The sequence below is a fragment of the Oryzias latipes genome, chromosome 14 (genome assembly GCF_053564925.1).
Source record: "Oryzias latipes strain Hd-rR chromosome 14, Olatipes_Hd-rR_3.1".
Classification (NCBI taxonomy): Eukaryota; Metazoa; Chordata; class Actinopteri; order Beloniformes; family Adrianichthyidae; genus Oryzias; species Oryzias latipes.
Genome location: NC_136250.1, coordinates 27,684,945 through 27,705,522, shown reverse-complemented (window position 1 = coordinate 27,705,522; position 20,578 = coordinate 27,684,945). Strand labels below are relative to the sequence as shown.

The window sequence follows — 20,578 nt, the reverse complement described above, 5'->3', positions numbered from 1 at the left end:
CAATAATGATTACTAAAATGTTTAAATTACAATCAATAAGCTATTGATTTTGTTGACTTGATCTGCAATGTGTAGCAATAATTACTAGTTTAATGTGATCATGTGTTCTAATAATGATCAATGATTATTACATATCGGTTACCAATACTGTTTACTGATATAAATGAATGTTTTCCGAAGATAATCAATCATTGATATTTTACTTGATTTTGTTACTGGAAAAGAATCTATCGGATCAGAACCGGATTACAAAGAATGTAAAACTATCAAATGAATAAACTCAGTAGAGGTGGGATTATATAAACTCTCTTTTTCCTGCTCCTTTTCAAGCAATAAACCAAGCTCTACTTAACTTTAGTTAATGATCATTGTATTTAATTAAGCAAATGTGATTTAAGTGACTTTTTTTGTTTTGTTTTATTTTCTGTCTTTTTAATCTATGCATTTCAACATTTCTGTTATGAGTTTGATAAACATGTGTAAATGTTTTATTGCTTTGACTACAATGCTTGAAATAAATCAATAAATCAAAACAATCAATCAACATGCTTGTGTTTAAAAATTAAGCTCAGGACTATTAAAAAAAAGAAGCTTAGGGGTGTTTAGGAACAAGTCAAATGAAAAGGTCACACATTAAGAGGAAAACTACTTCAAAACCAACAGATGGTGCCTCAATAGATCTTGCAGTTGAAGATTAAGGTACTTAATTCTTGCTTGCTTTTTTTCTTTTTACTTTAAAAGCTTCTGGGAACCCAGCTGTGAAGCACGGGGGTGGTAGTATCATGTTGCATTACAGTAGGAGTGACTAAAGAACTCAAAGACATAACCGATTTGGCCCCATAAAGCATTAAGCTGAAGAAACGTGTCCTGAAAAATCTAAACTTCCACAATAGTTTTGCTCAAACAGAAGTGTTGGACTTAAAGTGTATTAAATGGTCAAAATGTAAAGCAAGCATCAAAGCCCCATTAGCTTGTGCATCTTGGAACTTGAGAGCATGAACCATACTCACCCTCATCCCAGCTATTAGCTGAATAAATTAGCTGAAAGCGGTCCCGCAAAAGGGAGAATTTAATGAAGAGGCAGCGGCCTCCGTTCCTGTGGCTCCGAGCAGTCCATGTATTGACAAATGCAGATTGCAAAGCATTAGACTATAGCATTGGCATTTCAATACCAAAGATGCATCCGTGTGGCTGAGATATGAGTCACTGCAGCGTGAGATGACCTTGTTGAATACATATTCTGAGAAAATGCTGATAAAGCTTCAGTAGCCTGGGAAATTAAAGCTGCGTTATAAAGGAAAAGCATACGGGATGACAAGCAAACACTGGGTGTGTGTGATGGATTCAGTCATTAATCTGAGCTGTGCTGTGTGCACACGGCTACACACCCAGAAATGCATGCTTCTGTGTGTTTAAAGAGGCGATCTGTGCACACATGGATAAGGCTGCCGGTGTTTAACTGCAGCATCCCTCAGCCTCCCTCCATCATCTCACGTCTCACTTCCTATTGATTGGCATCCAGAGCAAACACAGAGCTACTCGTGCAGACAAAAACAAGTCTGTAGTGGTGGATCCAGAGAGGGAGCAATTTGACCTCTGACATGCTGAAGTTCTGCTCTCCAAAATTTAAATGAATTCCTTTTAGCAGCAGCAGCAGCAGTAGCGAGGAGGAGGATGTGAACCGCGGGTTTGCTTGGAACTGAGGAAGCAGATTTAACTGAATAATAAACCTGGGTTTGAGGAAAAGAGAGGTTTGATCATTTAGTGTTCTCTTTTGGATTTACAGACAGAACTTTTTAATGAAAAAGATGTTTCAACCTGATGACAAATGTTTCCTGAGATAAAACATTTAACCCATTTTTGTCTCTATAGCCTGGACTTTTATTGTAACACACTTTAAAGTGAAATTCCCATCATCTTTTATCAATTTTTAAAGTGTTCCCAGAGGTCTTTTAATTGTTTTTAGCCAAAATTTGTAAAAAAAAAAAATGTTTTAAATGGTGTAGTTTTCTAGAACATAGTTCAATTCGTTTCTATGTTGTGGGTGGTACTGTTGGCGCCTAGCAGTCCCGCCCCCCATTCCCTTCGCTAAGAGCTTGCAGCAGAAAGCTTATTTTCTACGTCACAAATATGTTTTTTTTTTTTTCAAACGGCTTTTGTCATCTGCTCCTGATTCACAACGTTTTGAATAACGAAACACTCAGAAATGAATTTCCTGGATATATGTCCTCCATCATGAGAAAAATGCCACAAGAACATGTTAAAAACACCCAAAACACTATTTTCATTAGAGTGAAGCCATATTTTATTTAATTTTTTTTTTTTCCAAAAAAAATGTTTAAAAAAATGTTTAAAAAGTTTGGTAACAGTTTAAAATGTTTTTCGTTTTTTTCCTTTAAATTTTCAATTAAAAACATTTATTATTCAAATTCAAACGCTAAATTTATGAGTTCTAGGCTTCTGGAAAACAGATGCAAATGACCTTGAATCATTTATTGAGGTCTCCACAGATTTACAGAAGTTGAGTTAAGTTTTTTAAATAAATTTCGAGACATTTATAGGAACAAACAGGCAGAATTAGCATTTTTTTGCCCTACACGTGTGATTGGACCTCCTTGATCCTCAAGTCTTTCAGCAGTTTGCTTCCTAAGGATTTCCACCAACCATTTTGAACCGATGCCTATTTTTAAACCATTTCTCCAAGAAATTGGACCTTCCTATTTTACTGAACCTACGTCTGTTTGCTAAATAGCTAGCTTAGGTCAATCAATTGTTGTCCAAATCACGACCTTATGACCCAATGCATCATGGAAATATTTGTTGGCTAGTGATAGGAAGTAACATAGTGTTGATGAGTAGAATTTAAGATCCATTCACCCAAATTTAAGACATTTTAATGATTTATAATATTTCAGTTAGTTAATTACTCCTCATTGGGGTCCAATTGAGAAAGTCAAAAATAAAAACAAATTCTAAAATATCACTGAGTGAAATTCATGCAGACATCCTCACAGAGCATGTCAGGAAAGCGATTTAAGGTAACAATGCGTTTTTAGGAGTCTAACTCGATATGTGGCAGTCTGATCTGGTAACATTTTAGCCCTTAATGATTTACAAGTTTTTTTTTTCATAAAGTACCAGTGCCATATTTGCAGATTTACTTAAAGCTGAGTTTGTGAGCTGCCTGTGTCTGATATATGAAAATATTAAGTCATGTGTTGCTAAATAGCTGCAGGAAAGTCAGATTTAAAACATCTTCACTGCACAACTGATTACTAATCTTTTTTTTATATGGAAGTCATACTTTCATTAATTTGGTCTATATAGGAATAATTAAGACCTAGTATGTGATTTGTTTTGGAATTATTGTAAGAAAGATCAATAAACGGATACAATTTATTGGCTGCAAATATCATCTGTAAAAGCCTATTAGACATCTTCATAGGTGCAGTTTAGCTTTTTAAATAACCACAAAGACAAAAATGTGCAAGTTTGAGTTTTTTCTTAATGCTTTACAATCAAAAGGCTTTAAACTCACAAAGGAGCTGCATGAACTTTCTACAAAATGTTATTAGAAAATGAATGACACTAGGAGCTATTTTATCTTTGACAGTATTAGTTTAACGAACTATAAAGATGGAAAAGTGTAATAAAAGATGATTAAAAGCTTTATTAGCTGTGACACCGGGTTAGAAGTGACCAAAACCTTATAAAACATGATGAGATTGGATCAAAAATCTCAGATAAGGTTTAAGTCTTTTTATAAAAAGAGTAGGAAGAAATTCAGAGGAAATGTCTGAGGATTTTTAAAATGGAAAACAGTTGCTCTTTCAATTTACGGTGACTACAAATCAAAATGCAAGTGGAAACATTCACACCATGGAAGGTTTCAGTTAATTTATTATAGTAAATAGGCCTATAGTAATGTTAATAGTGATGTTTGAAATACTAAACCACAGGCTGCCTAGTATTTCAAACATCTTTAACAATTACAATGTGGTCAGAGCTTAATTTGCTGAATTCTTTGAAGCATATTTCACTTTATAAATATAAAAAAAAGTAGACTCATATCAAGAAATTAGTTTGTTTTTAGAAATAGTTGTCAATCTCAGGTTTACTTGCTGTTTTGGATGTCTGAGATCAAAAGAAGTTTAAGATTCCCACATTTTTAGATGTGTAATTACTTTTCTGCCCCTCAAGTAAAAAAAAACAAAAACATCCCAATTTTTATGATTAAATTAAACTAAATAAAAGCACCATCACAAAACAAATCCCTACCGTAGCTTTTCACCATGACTGCACTAGGGTAAATGCCACTTTTAGGGTTTTCTAATCAGGTATTTCTATCATGTTTTTAGCACCTAAAAAGCATTGCAGGTGAATGCTGGCAATGCTGCAAGACGTCTCTTTTTGAGCTCTCTGAAGTACTGCAATCACTGGCAAATAGTTCAAAAGGGTAAGTGAGGCAGTTTTGGCAGCTTACACACTCATTTGGCACCGCGGCGTTCACCGTTCACGTAACAGAAACATACGTTTGAGATGAACCTGAGCAGCGATAAGACAGCTTATTAGAGTGTCCCAATTAGCATGTGTCAGAAGTTTCTCTAGCCGTGATGGCTTTAGAAGGGATTGAAATGATGAAACAACATTTTCTTCTGAAAATTGGGCTCGGGTTTCTGTACGGAGACGGAGATGTCCATTGGCGGTCGTTAGCGGAGCGGCCATGCTGCCGCTGCCGCCGCCGCTGTGCTCGGACTGCAATGGGCTTTGTGACCCGGGCCTTGGACTCCGTCCAGCCAGTCTCAAGGGAGGATCTCCAGCTCCTCACTTTTAATTCATGCATATATAAATAACTGTCACTGCCACTGCTAATTGGATTAAAAGACTTAGTGTGGAGGTAAGTGGGGGGGGGGGGGGGGGGGGGGGCAGCAGCAAGATAAATGATTAACAGAATACTTTCGCTTTCCTAGAAGCTTAGTTTGTTGTTTGTAGTAATAATACTTAAAGTGCTGCCCCAAATTACTGCAAAATAACTGCTCACCGCATGATTTATGCTGTATACAAACATATAAGTACAACAAAAGTACTTATATTTATTCATGTATACATGTAAGTACACATCCATGTATATATATATACATACATACAAGTACATCACATTCACGCACAACACAAGTGCTTGTATATACTTGATGTACTTATAAGCATAAATAAATACCTATAAGCACTTTATTGTATATTTTCTGAAGGTGCTGTGCACTGAGAGAAATTTTCAAAATGGATACTGATATGGGTAATTAAATAACTTACATAAAGACATGACTTACATAAATAACAACATGATCGATTAAAAAAACTATTAGTGCACAAACTACCTTTACTGTTAGGTCTGTTCACTTCGGCACTTCCGAGGTCGACGCAGCGAATCGGCTTTCACCGTTTCACACAGCTGGTTTGGCAGAGATTTTTCTGCCCTTCCTGACACAACCTTGTGTTTTTAAGGCACATGGAGACCCAGATATGCATCCTCCCATTTTATTCCTTAATAACTCCAAGATAACTGCACAAAAATGGCACATTGTTGTGGTTTTTTTGTAATTATATGTATTTACATATAAGTACATCTTAAGTACCTATCTGTACTTGGGCAAACAAATAGGAAATATATAAGGTACTTGTGATGCACTTATATGTATATATACTTATATGTTCATAATAATGTGAACAAAGAACTACAAAAATTACTTTTATTCCAAAGGATCTGTACACTAAAATGACAATTTAAAAAATCTAAATTCCTGTAGAATTCTGGGTTCAGATTTCGTTATATTTTAAACAGTGGCGCACATTATAGAAATATATAAACAAAAACATTGCCGACTGTGATGCTTTGGAGTGAGTCCTTAAGTAACCAATTGATTTATTTTAGAAAGCTATTAATTATAAAGTCAATTAACTCAGTACTTTCACCTGTAACATTAAAGTAAGTTATTACCACACTACAGGTTTTATGAAAGTAAATATGGACATAACCGAGACGTCTTCCAGGACCAAGCCTGTTCTCTGAGAGTAAAAGTGACACAAAATCTGTCGACTTCCTGTTTTCCCTCTGTTCATTTTCTGTAACCTTCTTATCCACCTGTATACCCAAATTGGGATGAAATATAGATGAATAAAAGGTGAAGACGGTTAGCTTGAGGATAGAATCAAGAGGTAGAAACCAAATCTTTTACTGAGACAGTGCCTGCAGCATTTTATTCCATCCAACGCCCCCAAATTATGATATTAGCCAGAAGTACCTGCAATCACTTAACCGTAAAGTAATTAACATTTAGTTCTGCAGTACAGTCAATATTCAGAAGTACATTTAAGTACAAATTATATGTTCTCAGACATGTGCTTTAATTACAAAGTAACGTGTTCTAAAGCGATTTCATGGCAGCTTGAGGTTAAAGCACCACACAAAGGGGCAAAGCCGTCTTATGGGGAGATTTCAACACGTCTCGTTTAAACTTGAGATTGAATTTCTGTTCACATTTATAAAAGTGAAGCAAACATTTTTGTTTCGACTCCTCAGATCGCAGAGATGCATCATTGCTTGGTCCACAGCATCACTGCGGTGGGAGGAAATGGTCTGTGGAGACGGAGTGAGTGATGCAGACTGGAGTGGAAACGTCGGAGCGTGAGACAAACACAGCAGGACCGAAAAGTTCTCACACCTGCGAGTGTCATGAAGAGAGACAGAGCCTCTATACCCCTCCAGCTTCTGCCCATCCTTCCATCTGTAGGGGCATTTGGAGGGATAGGGGTGTCCGAAATGTTTTTTATGTTTGGAAAACCCTCATGGCGGAGGGCTCTGCATCCCTCCGCCACGATGGTGTCGCGCCGTCCGGCAGGGGGGGGGAGCGCATTTCTTGAAGTTGATGAAGCACAGAAGTTTACATGTAAATGTAAGTCGTGGCGTTTTGTTTTAGCACGACATTTTAAAGTTATAAAACTGATATTGGTATGTATTGTACGAGTGCTGGCAGCTACATGCTCACATGGATGACCGGCGACTATTGATGACCTCATCGAGTGGGAGTGACGTCCAAATTAGAAGACATTATTTTTCCATTACTCTCCGTTTGGAGGGCTAAATGCAGGGGTAGGGGACTCTTAAGGATTCTTGGGAAGGATATTTGCTGGAAACAAGTGTGGAAACAACAAGATGGCGCCTGACATTTTTAAATATTTGATTCATAGAAGTTAAAGACAAACTCCATAATGCAGTTAATATAGTGATGATGGAGGACATGTATGAAGAAAATTCAGCTCAAAATTGCACTTTTGAGCATTTCCTTATTCGAATCATTGTGAACCAGGAGCAGAGAAAAAATGCCATTGAAAAAAGCTTGTACACAATCCACAAGCTCCCTGCTCCGCTCCATTCTGATGCACGCACTTGCAATCAAATTGATTTTTGTTGCATCGGTAATGTGAAGTTGGGAGTGTGAGGGGCTGTAAGCTAGCAGAGCACGTCTACAGATGGATGATGGGAAGGGGGTGGGCTTACTCCATGCCAACAGTCCCTCCCAAAACTCAGAAGTGAATTAGTAATGAACTTCTGCCGCTCTGCAGGAACTATGTTAAGTTTTTTCACTGGAAAAATAGCACAATCAAAATTCAACGACCACTGGGAAGTTTGAAACTAAAGCTGATCATATTTTTTGTGGAGATTTTTTGTGGAGATTTTTTAATTAATTACAAGTTTTACAATCTGATAAGAACAAACATACACGATGTATGAATCATGAGAGAAGTATACAATAAAGCTGCAAGAAAGCAGATGCTGCTTTCATTGTTTTAAGGAAGAAGACTCATCAAGGTCATGGCAGGATTTGAAGTTGCTTTATGCTGTATTAACTAAAAAAAGCACATTTTAAAATGAACATTTAGAGCAAACTGGTCTGAATTCTAACACTTTTACTAAAACCTATAAGGAGGATGTTGTTTTTTTTGTGCTTTTGTCTCTGTTTTCTGCTAGAGTGGGACATTTTATGTCTTTCTTTTTTTTTTCCGCTCACATTTCTGTTTGCAGATTGGTGCTTAAATTGAATAAAGCACCTGAGTGGACAAGGAGCTCCAGTCTGCTTCATCAAAAAACTTCTATTTGAGTTTGAAGCGGGTATAATTGTTAGGGTCTCCAGATAAAATACTTTTTTAGATTTGAGTGATACGGCTGATGACGTCTGCAGCCAGGTCCTCTTAGAAAGAGACGAAACAGATGGGAGCCTGAAACCAGCCTATGGAGGAAGGATGCAGTGAGGAGAAGGACAGCAAGCATGCAGGAAAACACTCACCTGGGTCCTGTGCCGCTCCTGTGGTGGTGGAGGAGGAGGAGGAGGAGGTGGACAGGTGGGAGTGGGAGGAGTGAGGGAAGAAAAAAATAAAAAACACAAAAAGGAAGTTAGAGCCGAAAACCCAAATATGAGGCGAATCGCCTCAATTTGTCAGAACAAAGTGGCACATGCTATCAGCACACAGGAAAAGCAGAGTCAAAATGCAAAGAAATCCTCTTCATGCATCATCACATGTTTAAGCAAAAACGCTTAAACACGAAAACAGCCGATCAGAGGGGAAAAGCACTTCCTAAATTCAAATTCTAAAAGCAGAAAACATTTTCAGAAAATTACATTCTGTTTCCAACAGGAATTTCAATCAGCAGATGATTCTATTAGATTCAGTCATCTATAGGGGATACACATCAAGAATGCATAGGTCCTATTCCTCATCTAAAGAAAACCCAATCTTCTGACTGATTACAGACTCTGCTATGGCTAGTTTAGCTTTGAGAATATTTGCACATCAAGAAGCCTCAAAAATACCTTTAGGTCTTTGTTCTTACTCTTTACTTTCCATTTGCATGTATGGATTTTATTGACCCAAAAGGCACTGAATAAATATGCTTTCATGGAAGCAAGTCCTCCCTGGCCCTTCTTCAGCCAAAAGAACATTTACCGAACGGAAATGGAAGAACTCCGCCACAGAACAGCTCCGTCATGACAGAACACCAACAGCATTTGCAGCGGACAATGTCAGGACTGAATTTCTGATTCATCCAATAATGTTTGATGCACACATGATAGAAAGAGTTAAGATTATATTGCAATGAAGGTCAAACAGGAACAACATCCAAAAGCAGCATTCTTTGGAAAACTCTGGACAGATGAACTCTAAAACCAAACTGGATTGGTTCTAAGCAATAAATGTCGTGCAAAACTTGTGCAACACTTGTGATGCATGCATCTTCCTCTTTTCCTTTTCCCTTTAAGGGTCATCACAGCAAATCAGCTGCCTCCATCTAACCCCGTCTTCTGCATCCTCTCCTCTAACACTTGGTACCTTCATGTCTCTGTTCACTGCATCCAGAAAGCCCCTCCTTGGTCCTCCTCTAGACCTCTTGCCTCCCAGCTCTAGACTCACCGTCTCTCCTCTGGCCATGTCTAAATCATCTCAGTCTGGCCTCTCTGACAGACCGAGATGCCAGAACCTCTAACGCGACATCGGAGTCAAAAACAAGGGATGCGCTTTGATTTTTAGGGATTTGTCCATCAGGCTTTGATCAATTTCATTGTCAATTTGCATTTTACCTACATATTTCTTAGGGTCAAAAGCTGTAAACCTCCCATCATGCACGGCAAAAATAGGCTCTCTAGAAATACGTAAAAAATGTGTGAAATTTCAACAATTTTCTTTAAATAGGCAAAAAAACAAAAAATCTGCCAAAAGGGAAAATGGTCTTCCCAAGAATTCTTATATAAAAATACTTTTTAAACATTTTTTCTTGACCTAAGATTATATTGTTTTTGAAAAACCTTCTTGATGGGATTATTTTTCTTGCAAGGCAGAAAAGTAGAAATAATATTTCTTGGAACACGGATCTTTTTACTTTCTTGAGACTCAACAAGGAGATAATACGGTTAAGTGGAGAGGATTTGAAAAAAAAACCTTTTCAGGCAATATTTTAGTGAAAAACCTATATACATTTTAATTCATTTGCACTTTTTGTTCAAAAAAACAATTTCTTCATCCTCATAAAAAAAAACTTGAATCTAACTTGGTTGTAGAAATGTGGACTGAAGTTGGAAGCACTGTTAGGCGTCGCACAAATGGTGCTCCGATGAGACGTTTATCCAACTTCTAAGGTGGAAGCAGGTGATGAAAACTAAAATGGGCTTTTTTTTTTCTTTCTGCACTTTGGAGCACCAGGTGCTGCGTGGATCATTGGTAAAAACCAGTTTTCTTGATGCTGTAACCTCCAAAGGTCCAAACTTGGAACATCAGAGAGCCAGGCACCAAATGATTAAAAGCAACAATGTGAGAGCTTAGAAAAGGGCTTCAAAAGTTTCAGGATAACTAAAAAAAAGGATGGGCCTGTTGGAGCCCATGAATAAACCAAACTGAAAGTTGTGTTTTTTTATATGAGCTTGTCAGGGTCACAGGCTGACATTGTGAATAAGGCATTAGCCAATCACTTTCTTGGTGAGTTGCCAAGGCAATTTCAAACTTCAAAAAAGGTTAGAGTGAATACATGTGATTTTTTCACCCCTCAGATGGATTGTGGGTAAAGAACCAGGTGAACTCATTGATCTACTGGCTGGTATTTTGCTGTCAAAGACGACATTACCGACTGATTTTTCATTTCTCGAAGTGAACATTTTAGGGTGAGGAGATGCGCTGAAATCCAACAACGTGTGAACAAACCAACTCCCAGATGGAGTTGTTCAACCTGCCAGCACTTCTGGAGATTTGACTTCTTTCTAACTATGATGGGGCTCAAAACAAAGTTCTCTCACAAAAATGCAAACTAAAAAAACATGTTCAGAACATGTTTAACCAAAGAACAATAAAAAAGCACAATAAAAAAAAAAGACGTGCGCTGTAATCTTAACACATTTCTTTCCCCCCACATTTCTATTTTTCAGTAAATTCTCCTTCATCCAGGTGACATCGACCGGATCCAAATTGCTTCCCTATCCTTTCTGGCTTCTCCCTACTGCTTCAATTGTCAGGACTTTTGTAATGTAGTGGTGTCCGAAAAGGTTTTTTTTTAAGGAGGAGCTATAACGACTTATTGTTGATTATCCCTCCGCTGTTGGGTGATCCATGTTGTGCTTGTGACGTGGAGGAGAAAGCATTTCTTCACGTGGGTGTGCTGTTTAGGACGAGTTCACACTTTAACGTAAATTTTTGCATGACTTTTTATGCGAGCGCTGATGATGAATTACCTTTGCAATACTAAAGAACAATTTTTAACATGAAAGGCTTGCACGGTGGTTAGCGATCTTGCCTCACAGCAAGAAGGCCCCGGGTTCAAGTCCCAGCTGTGGGACCTGAAACAGAACACCTCTCTGTGTGGGTTTTCTCCGGGGACTCCGGCTTCCTCCCACTGTCCAGTCATGTTATTTTTTCAGTTTTGATAGCTTTTTTTTACAAAAAGCGGAGTATTTGTTACATGGTGCAGGATGTTGTCATGGTAACGTGACAGGTTCCCCCGCCGAAATTAGTTTGTCCTGTCGCAACACGACTTCTCGCATTGCTAATTGGTTTCATAGCCCTCATGTTGCCCAAAAAACATGAAAAGAAGGTGGAGTTTATGAAACACTTTATTCTGGGGCATGTGGGAGTTTATTGTCATATATAATTTTTTGCCAAAATATTTTAAGTAAAACAACGACAAGGGCAGGGATTCTGTCAGGCCACTGAACAAACCTGCCAGAATCTGTGTCCCCCAGTAATTTGCAGTAGAAGCAACAACTTTTTATTAATTATCCATTGTTAAATGACTCGATAAATCAAGTTTCTTATTGTAAACTAGTCAAACGAAAGCTGTTTTTTTTTAAACATAAAAGTAACCATAGAAGAACTGAGACCATAACACTGTAAAGCACCTTTAACATCAAGCTTTTCTTTGTATGTACATGTTTGGAAAAAGCCCTAAAGGACTGGACCCTCCACATAATTCCATTACAATGACATTTATTGTGAAAGGGCTACATAATACCATATTTGTTGGTTGTTGGTTTCTATAAAAAAAAGCCTTTCTCGTAAGGGAATAATGTAAACTGGCTTAATACGCTAAATTACCCTCAACTGCAACATTAGTATACAACCCACCATTTCAGGAAAGAGCAGAGTTGGCCCTCAATACAGTTTGGCATCCACTTAGGCTCCCACCGTTGAAGAGCATTTTTCAGCCAAGTAAGCATCAGGACTCCAGCTAAGAGGCAGCTTTTGATTAGAAAACCTATTTCCTCTTCAACTTTTGCCAAATTTCAATCACGGTGATATTGTAATTACCATTATCCTGAACGAGAAAGCTGCACAGATATTGAGTGGGTGTCTGCATGGAGTGGGAGTGAAGACGCCTTTGGAATGCAAGCAGGGGAACTGAGGGAAGAACAGCTTGAGGATCGAAACAAACAAAGAGTCTCCTTTATTCAGTTGCACTGAATCCCAAGCTTCTGTGTTAGTTCTCTAGATGTTTAAAGAACATTATGAATTTACGCAACCTCCATGATCTAACATTTGAGTTAAAAATAAAAAAAAATGAAATAAAGTTACTCTGAATAGCTTGAATCAGAGTGGTGGAACTCATCAAGACTCCTCCGTGGTCTCCTAGTTCAGCATCAGAAGCTGCAGAAATGCCTCAGAGAGCAACACATTCAACCCCGGCCACCCCGGTATTCATGCCTGCGCAGGGAGATTTGGTGAGCAGCAGGCTGAGCAGCAACAAGTCGACATGGAGAAGCTCCCCCAAGTTAAGCGCATGGGGAGCGGGTGAAGAATAACTGCACAGTCACTTTGCCCCTTACGGGCCTGGAGGGAGCTTTCACTAACCCACCCCCGACCCACAACCTCCAGAGGAGAGGTTAAATGACACGGACTGCAGAGATGCATTAAACATGAATCATTCTGAGAGAGCCCGGTGCTGGACCACTCCAGAGATGATAGGGACATTAGCCAGGGTTTCACCAGGACCTGAGCTGCATTTAATGAAGGCCTCCGCTACCTCCTGGCGTCTCTCTCGGCATTTGGCTCACGGGCTGGGAGGTAAGCAGCTCAAGATAAACCCTGCCAGTTCTCTTTCTGGTTCCAGTTGTCTGATTTTTTTTTTTTATCTCTTTTCCTTTCCTTATTTCTCACTTTGCAGCCTGACAACTTAGTCTGTGTGTGGTGAGCAGTGAACAGGACTAACTTGTGAAGATCCAATTAAAGATAAAAACCAAAGGAAGCCAAGAAGCAAGTATGGCCAACTTTAATGCAAACAAACTTTAACGCCTGACAGTCAAATGTGAAAGACACAATATAATTTTTTACCTGATAAGATCATAAGTTAGATAAAAAGTAGATAAAAGGAAAAGAGTGTCAGAGGCAAATACATTTTATAATTCGGTGAAGATTGGCGAGTTCCTTTTAAGGACAAAACATCGCTTGAAAGGGAAGAAAAAAAATATGGCATTGGTTGATAAACAAACCAAACCAAAAAACAGACAGTTTTCCATCTTCATCCACATAAACTGAAATGAAAGTCTCCCTCTGTTCAAAATGATACTTCAGTGCCAGTTTGAATGACTTGGTTTGAGGCCGAACGTGCTCATCTTTAACTATTGACTATATCTGAGAACTGGACTCAGTAAGTCTTAGAAAATGGTTCCCTTCCGGCTCGAACCAAATAAAGTCAATAAAGTCGCCATTTTTTCACGATATGGACGCTGCCATATTAGAACCAGACGTTGTCAGTAAGCCACGTTTGAGTCAACGTTTCCATGGCAATCACTCTCGGGAGATTCTAATAGACTGCAGAGTGTGGACTATAAAGTGATAATACCACACCTAAAGAAGAAGTTTCAGTCATGTAACCAAAATGTTCTATAACACTGCGCTGGCCTAAGCGGCAGTTGGCCTAAACGCCTCAGCTGTGTGTTATCAGGCATGATCCTTTACCTATTTTCTATCCTGCAATAAAAACAATCTTATCAAGAAAGTTTTTAATAGCCAAAACATTTGACTTTACCTCATTGGCAGATTTTTTTTAGCTTATTTTAATAAATGTTTGCCAGTAGGGTAAGAATTTTGATTTTTTTCTAAGAGGCCCATTTTTGGAGTACCTAGCTTTAATACACTAAACAAGTTTTAGCTGTTTTACAAAACCGACCAAGAACAGACATAGGCTAGAAGAGTGGCTGGGTGGCTTGGTTGGTAAGGTGACAAGCTACCATGCAGGAATCCAGGGTTCGATTCCCGGAGGGGAATAAGCAATGGTACTGGGGGGCAATTACCATATCAATGGCGAGCAGTTAACATCACCCAGTGGGGGTCCTTAGGCAAGGCCCTTAACACTACTGCCTCCCGAGCGCGGTTCAGCTGCAGCTCACCGCTCCCCCAGGGGATGGGTCAAATGCGGAGAAGAATTTCCCCATTGAGGGATGAATACAGTAGAAATTTTTTTTTTTTTTTTTAGAAGTAGAGAATGCAGAGTGCATTTTAATTAAAGAAAAAAAGGCAATGATCGATACAGGTAGTTATACTCTGAACCCACAAAAGCTAATCTAAAACTGGCTATTAATTACAGTACATTACAGTAACAGTAATTACTAGGTTATGATGGAAAAAAATTGATAACTTTTTATAGACCCACACTAGCCTGTGCAGTGGAAAAAAGACCCTTTGTCAACAAATGCTGAAATGTTCTGTGTGCCTTGAGAATAAGCTTAAAAAAAATCAGTCATGAGAGCTCTGCGGTTATCAGTATTCATCAAGTGAAGAAGCCTTGGACACAATTCTCTGCAGACAAACACAATCGCAATGACTTCCTTCAACAAGGCAATGCCACACAATTCCAAACACGTCATCTCCAGGCGTCGCTCTTGGCTAATGGCCTGGAACATACATTCAATGTCTATCAAAGCGGGATGTTGTTGGGATGGATGCGCATGCTGACAACCGCTCTCGCTGGCTCCGCGATCACACAAAACACACCAACACGCCGCTGTCCTCGCACTCCCACCGCTGCACACAAACACAGAGGAACCCTCCCTGCAGTCAGTTTAAGTATAGCAAGCAATAATGTGTTGATTAAATCTGTGATCAGCAGCCCAAGGGGCATGAAATTGGACATGATGAGTGTGACACATTAAAAACTAATTATCAATCGCACCAATGCTGCTGCCTCTTTTAAACCAGCATTAAATCAAGTGTGGAGAATGGATCACTATGTGTGCTGTCACAATGGGACCCGAGGTAACAACCATACCTGGATTCTGATGCCTCCGAAGCGTTTGATAAGATATTTATCCAATACTTATCGCCTGGAGCATTTCCTTTATATTACAAACTCAGGATGGGCTGACCAATAAAGCTGCCAGCAGGGACTAAAGGCAAGCTAATGCTTTTTCATTTGTGTCCTCTGAAACAGTGTTGTAGGACAGCAACACAAAAGGCTTTCCGAGCATGCGGAGCCACTTTGAAGTGTAGGTCAGAAGCTACTCCACACGCCACAAGGACCACATAGAATTCCTTGTGACCACATTTTGCTTTAGAGGCCTTCCTGTTTGCGTAAATTTTGGGATTTGCTAACTTGGCTATTAAGGAGGCAATCTGCTACAAGCACACAATAAAAGCATTGTTTTGCTAAAGGCTTGAAGTGAAGTCACAGGTTAAGTAATATCATTTTTTTATTTATTGGCCTTGATTTAAACCAGGATTTTTCCATTGAGATTACAAACCATTTTTGCAAGGGGGTTCTGGCCGTGTTTTATAATAATAATAATAATGGATTGGATTTATCTGCGCTTTTCAAGACACCCAAAGCGCTTACATTGTGTCCATTATTCATTCACTCCTCATTCATACTTGGTGACGGTAAGCTATGGTTGTAGCCACAGCTGCCCTGGGGCAGACTGACAGAGGCGTGGCTGCCATTTCGCGCCTACGGCCCCTCTGACCATCACCGGGATCATTCATGCGCATTCACACACCAGTGGAGCCACACTGGAGGCAAGGAGGGTGAAGTGTCTTGCCCAAGGACACAACGATATTTTGGCTGGTGGGAGCGGGGATCGAACCGCCAACCCTTCGATCATTGGACGACCCGCTCAACCACCTGAGCCACTGTCGCCCATTTTAGTTTTACATACTAAGGTTTGTATATTTTGTAATTCTCGGGCCTAAATCTAAGCATGACATTTTTGTAGTTTTATTAATACAAAGATAGAAGTGAACAAGTATTTATCAAAACAAAGTAAAAGAAAAGACTTACTTGCCTTCTAAAATCATGCATAGTGCATGAGGTAGTGTAGCGTGCAAAGAAAATATCGTTTTTCGATTTCTGGTCTAATTGAAAAAGCTCCAATGAATTGACAGCAGAGCCTAGTTTCCTAAGAACTTTCCCTCAACCAAAAGTGGGTCACAGATTCTGGGGTAGACCAAAGAAGCACTGAAAAAAAGGGCTTTAGTTCACTTTCAAAAGGAACATTTTTGAGGTCCATGTTAGAGTTTTATTAACATGTTTTGCTCATTTGAACTGAACTCATTCATTCATCCATTTTTGAAACTCAGTTAATCCCCTTTGGGGTGTCGAAGATGCTGGGGCCTATCCCATGTTCTGTTGGACAATGGCAGGTTGCCAATCTGTCGGAGGACCACACAACAACACATGCTGACATTCAGACCTTGGAATCAGTTCAGACTCATCGATCAACCAATGATTGAACTGAATCGTGGAAGGAAACAAGAGTGCCCGGCGAAAACCCACGCCAACCAAATCAACAGGACTATAGTACTCTTAACGTAGTGTGACGTAATTCAGTTTAAAAAAATAGTTGTTGGACCAGGCTTAGACGAGTCACACACACACACACACACACGCACACAACTGAAGGAGGAGGGTTTGGGGAAGAGAAGGAGGGAGTTAAGAATGTGTGCCCTGTCTAGGCTACCCCACTTTGGTGGGACACAGCCTGGGTATATAGATAGATAGTTCAATTTCTTTAAAAAAGTTTCTGATAATACCTGTGTTTTTGAGCATACAATCAAAACAATCCAGCATGTTTTTAGGTAGTAGACACATTTCCCAGGTAGACTGTGTGATACACAACAGTGGTACGGCTTCCTTAAATGCCATCCCTTGATGTTACCGTTTGAGCCTCAAGGAAAGTGCAAGACACACCCATGCTCAACTAAAGATGCTGCTCTACGACCCTCCAAGGGTCCGTACAACTCAAAAACCTGCAGCACCTCTACTGGGGAGCCACCGATTTGGGTGCATGTGACTAAAGCTTTATGTTGGTTGAAATCTGTTACAGCCAATGTAGATCCCAGACTTTCATTTGTGTCACCGACAGCCAAAGGAAGCCTGGCTGCAGGGAATTGAACCAACAATGCTCCAACTTGAAGCTGAAGACGACTTTTGAGTAACTGACACCAGGATGAACAATCTTAAAGCTGGACATTGCAACCGTTTTTCAGCTCCAGAAGTCCTTGAAGCATAAATTTCACCGTGGCAGACAAAGTCGAGCTCATGCTGCTCAGATGTAAGCTAAGCAGAGACACTGACAGCAGTGATGTGATGACAGGTCACTGTCAAATCCGTGTCATCCTGACAATTTAATAAGGCAGGCGCCAAACTGAAAACAGTGCAGCTCAAATCCATCAGCAGACCTCTGTTAAAGTGAGCTGCATCTTTTCAGGGCTTTTTTTTATAGCTTGCAGGGACTTTTTAAAGGTGCTTTCATGTTGGCACCGGCTGTTGTTGCAAAGAGACTTGTGATGCAACTGCAAATTCTCTGTATTTCATCACCAGCAATGTGCTGTGGGACAAAAATCTGCGCTTGTCTCTCTCCACCAAAATGATTCCTACTCAGTTATGCATTGAACTGGAAAGCAGCTGTCATTTGATGCAACCTAGGAGGTATAAACAGCCCTCTTTTTCCCTTTCTCTGCATCCTCCCTCTTTCTCTCTTTGAATGTAGCTCATCTGTCCACTTTCCCTTGTTATACGGCTGTCTAAGGAAGCTGGCGATTAGAGGACTGGGTGCTATCTTACTGATAAGACTGAGAAACCTTCCTCCCTCCACCACCAATCTCTGTGTCCTCGGGGAAAGGAGAGAAAAAGGAGCACTGGGTAATGTAATGTCCTACAACACCTAAAATATTCTTGTCATTCACCCAGCCTTTGGAGGCAGATGAATAAACTGCAATGTGCATCCTATGTCCGTACTGATAGGCGTGCATTTTAGGGATGGATAAAAGCTGCAAAAATGAAATAAACACAACTTCTGAGTGTGTTGCATCAGGTAATTGTTGCTTTTTAGGAGCAGAATGTTGGATTCTGCAAGGTGTGTTTACCTTTTACCATCTGCCACTCTTTGCACCGTATTATTTATGTAGCGTAAAAGAAATGCTTGTTCACAAACTTAATTTTTCAAGAATTCCTAGTAAAATAATTTCATATAACAGCCATTATCGAAAAATGATGCAGGATACAGACTATTAAGAAACATAATCCTGACAATGAATCACAAACATTTAGACTAAAAGGTTTTTTTTTGCATATGCCAAGATCAAAATATAATAATAATTATTGACCAGATCTGAACTGCAGAACGTCTGCCGTTTCCCCTGAAAGTAAGATTATTAGAAGCCTAGTTGACCCTGCTGATTAACAATACAGTGAAAAAGAGCTTTCTGTGAATGTTATACAATACATAACAATTTACATTTTGGTTTTAAACGAGTAAGAAGTTTTGTGCTGCAAAGCAGTCCAGTCTTAGATGCATGATAGTGAATGAGACTCCCAGCCAAACTGAAGTTGGGGAACTTTTGGAATTTTCTTTACAGAATAAAACATTATTATTATTGTCAAAATAAGCCTAAAAAAGTGAAATAACATGAATTGGCAAGCTGGTCATTCTGATGTAGATGTTCACGCTGCCTGAAAGTTACAGAGAGCTGGAGTTCCAACAGACTCAGTAGTGCATAACATAAAGAAAAACAAACCCTAGTAAATAATGGACATTTTCAACCATTATCCACCTTCATCTCTATGGAGAACCAATAACTTCATCCTACGATGATTAAGTCTGGTTTTCTTTTGGTCAGAATCAGTTTAATATCAGTCTTCCATTGAAAAAAAAAAAATCACCCGATGGTTCATAGTTTGTTGTAGTTTGATTATTAACCTGATAGCTGTCACAAGATTACCCTAATGGCAGATGTTATCTCTTAGATCCGGTATTTCAAAACTTTGGTTCAGGATTAAAGTGATCAGGATAAGCAAACTAACAAAAACAGAGGTGCGAAGGAGCTAGAAAAGGACGCACAAAGACACATCTTCACCCAAAGATCAGCTGCTGTTTGAATACCACCTGGTGCCAAGGCAAAACACAACACTGATGGAATGGTAAGAAGAGGAATATCTCAGGCACAAGGTTCCCTAAAAGAAGTGCATGTCTGGGGTCAGTGAAGGTCCATGGCCATTAATTTTAAATGAGTGAAATGGATTAGAGGTAATGGAAACCCAATGGCTCCAGACAGAATTGGGATATGGTGGCGTGAAGACATCCAACAGCAGAGTGATAACCTGCCCACTGAGCTGGAGAAAAAGTCAGAAAGTGATTTAAGCCCCCCCCACTATCAAAGTCTTAAGTGGAGGGCCATACATTTAGAAATGAAGGAATCCAAGTGTAACAGAACTGAAGACGTCACACAAGACTCGCTTTGGGCTTAGATCCGAGTACTGGCATTTTTGCCTTTGTCATATATGTAAATGTATGTATGTCATGTAATCGTATGACATCAGTGTATGATGATGCACAACAGGACCATCTTTTATCAAAAAAGTATTAATATAGAAAATGATTCCCATTAGGTATAGTTATAGACGGTGTGCTGTAAACCTTTTCTGTTTTTGGTGTTGGTGTGGTGAAAATGTTTTTAGCCATTCGGCCAGCATTCGTTGAACTCTACTTATAACATTAAATAGAAATGAATTGTTCATTTCATCCTATTTTTTATATAGGATAATTACCATTTCTTTACCTGAAACAGAAAATCTTTCAATAAATGTTTACTGTGAATTTCTGATTTGAAATGGTCCATATTTTTCATGATATAATGCACACAAATAGTTTAATGCACAAAAATATTTTTTCTATTCAGAAATACAAATAAATGTGATTTTAATCACAGAAACAATAAATCAGTTCTTCTCTTTGACCTTTAAGGCTCTGAAGGTCAGGTAGATGTAGTCTGTTGCCACAGGTTTACTTGCACTGGCTTTTAATGCGATTCTCCTAATCATAATCAAGAAATTATTCACACAGTTAGAAAATGCTGGTGGCCATATATTTGTGATTCTGTGACTGGAGCATGCGGGCCGCATTTAATGTACCCAAGAAACCCATTGCCTTCCAAGCACCCATCAACTCCCGTATAACGAATGTTCAAAGGACTCATTAATAACCCTTTAACAACGGACATCAACGTTCTTTACGCTACCATAACTCTTTAACTGTTTACGCAATTGCCGTAATTT

The 20,578-nt window shown here is 39.2% G+C and overlaps 1 protein-coding gene across 5 annotated transcripts in view; it reads right to left on the bottom strand.

Annotated features, from left to right (window-relative positions):
- cadm1a (cell adhesion molecule 1a) overlaps window positions 1–20,578 on the bottom strand; it is a 501,435-nt gene that overhangs the window by 164,453 nt on the left and 316,404 nt on the right. For 4 of the 5 annotated variants that reach the window (XM_023962565.2, XM_023962567.2, XM_023962568.2 and 1 more), the window contains exon 2: window positions 8,343–8,360. The exons of the other annotated variant lie outside the window; for it this stretch is intronic. In XM_023962565.2, the coding sequence (XP_023818333.1) occupies window positions 8,343–8,360 (18 nt within the window). The remainder of the gene's footprint in view (window positions 1–8,342; window positions 8,361–20,578) is intronic. 5 annotated transcript variants of the gene reach the window in all.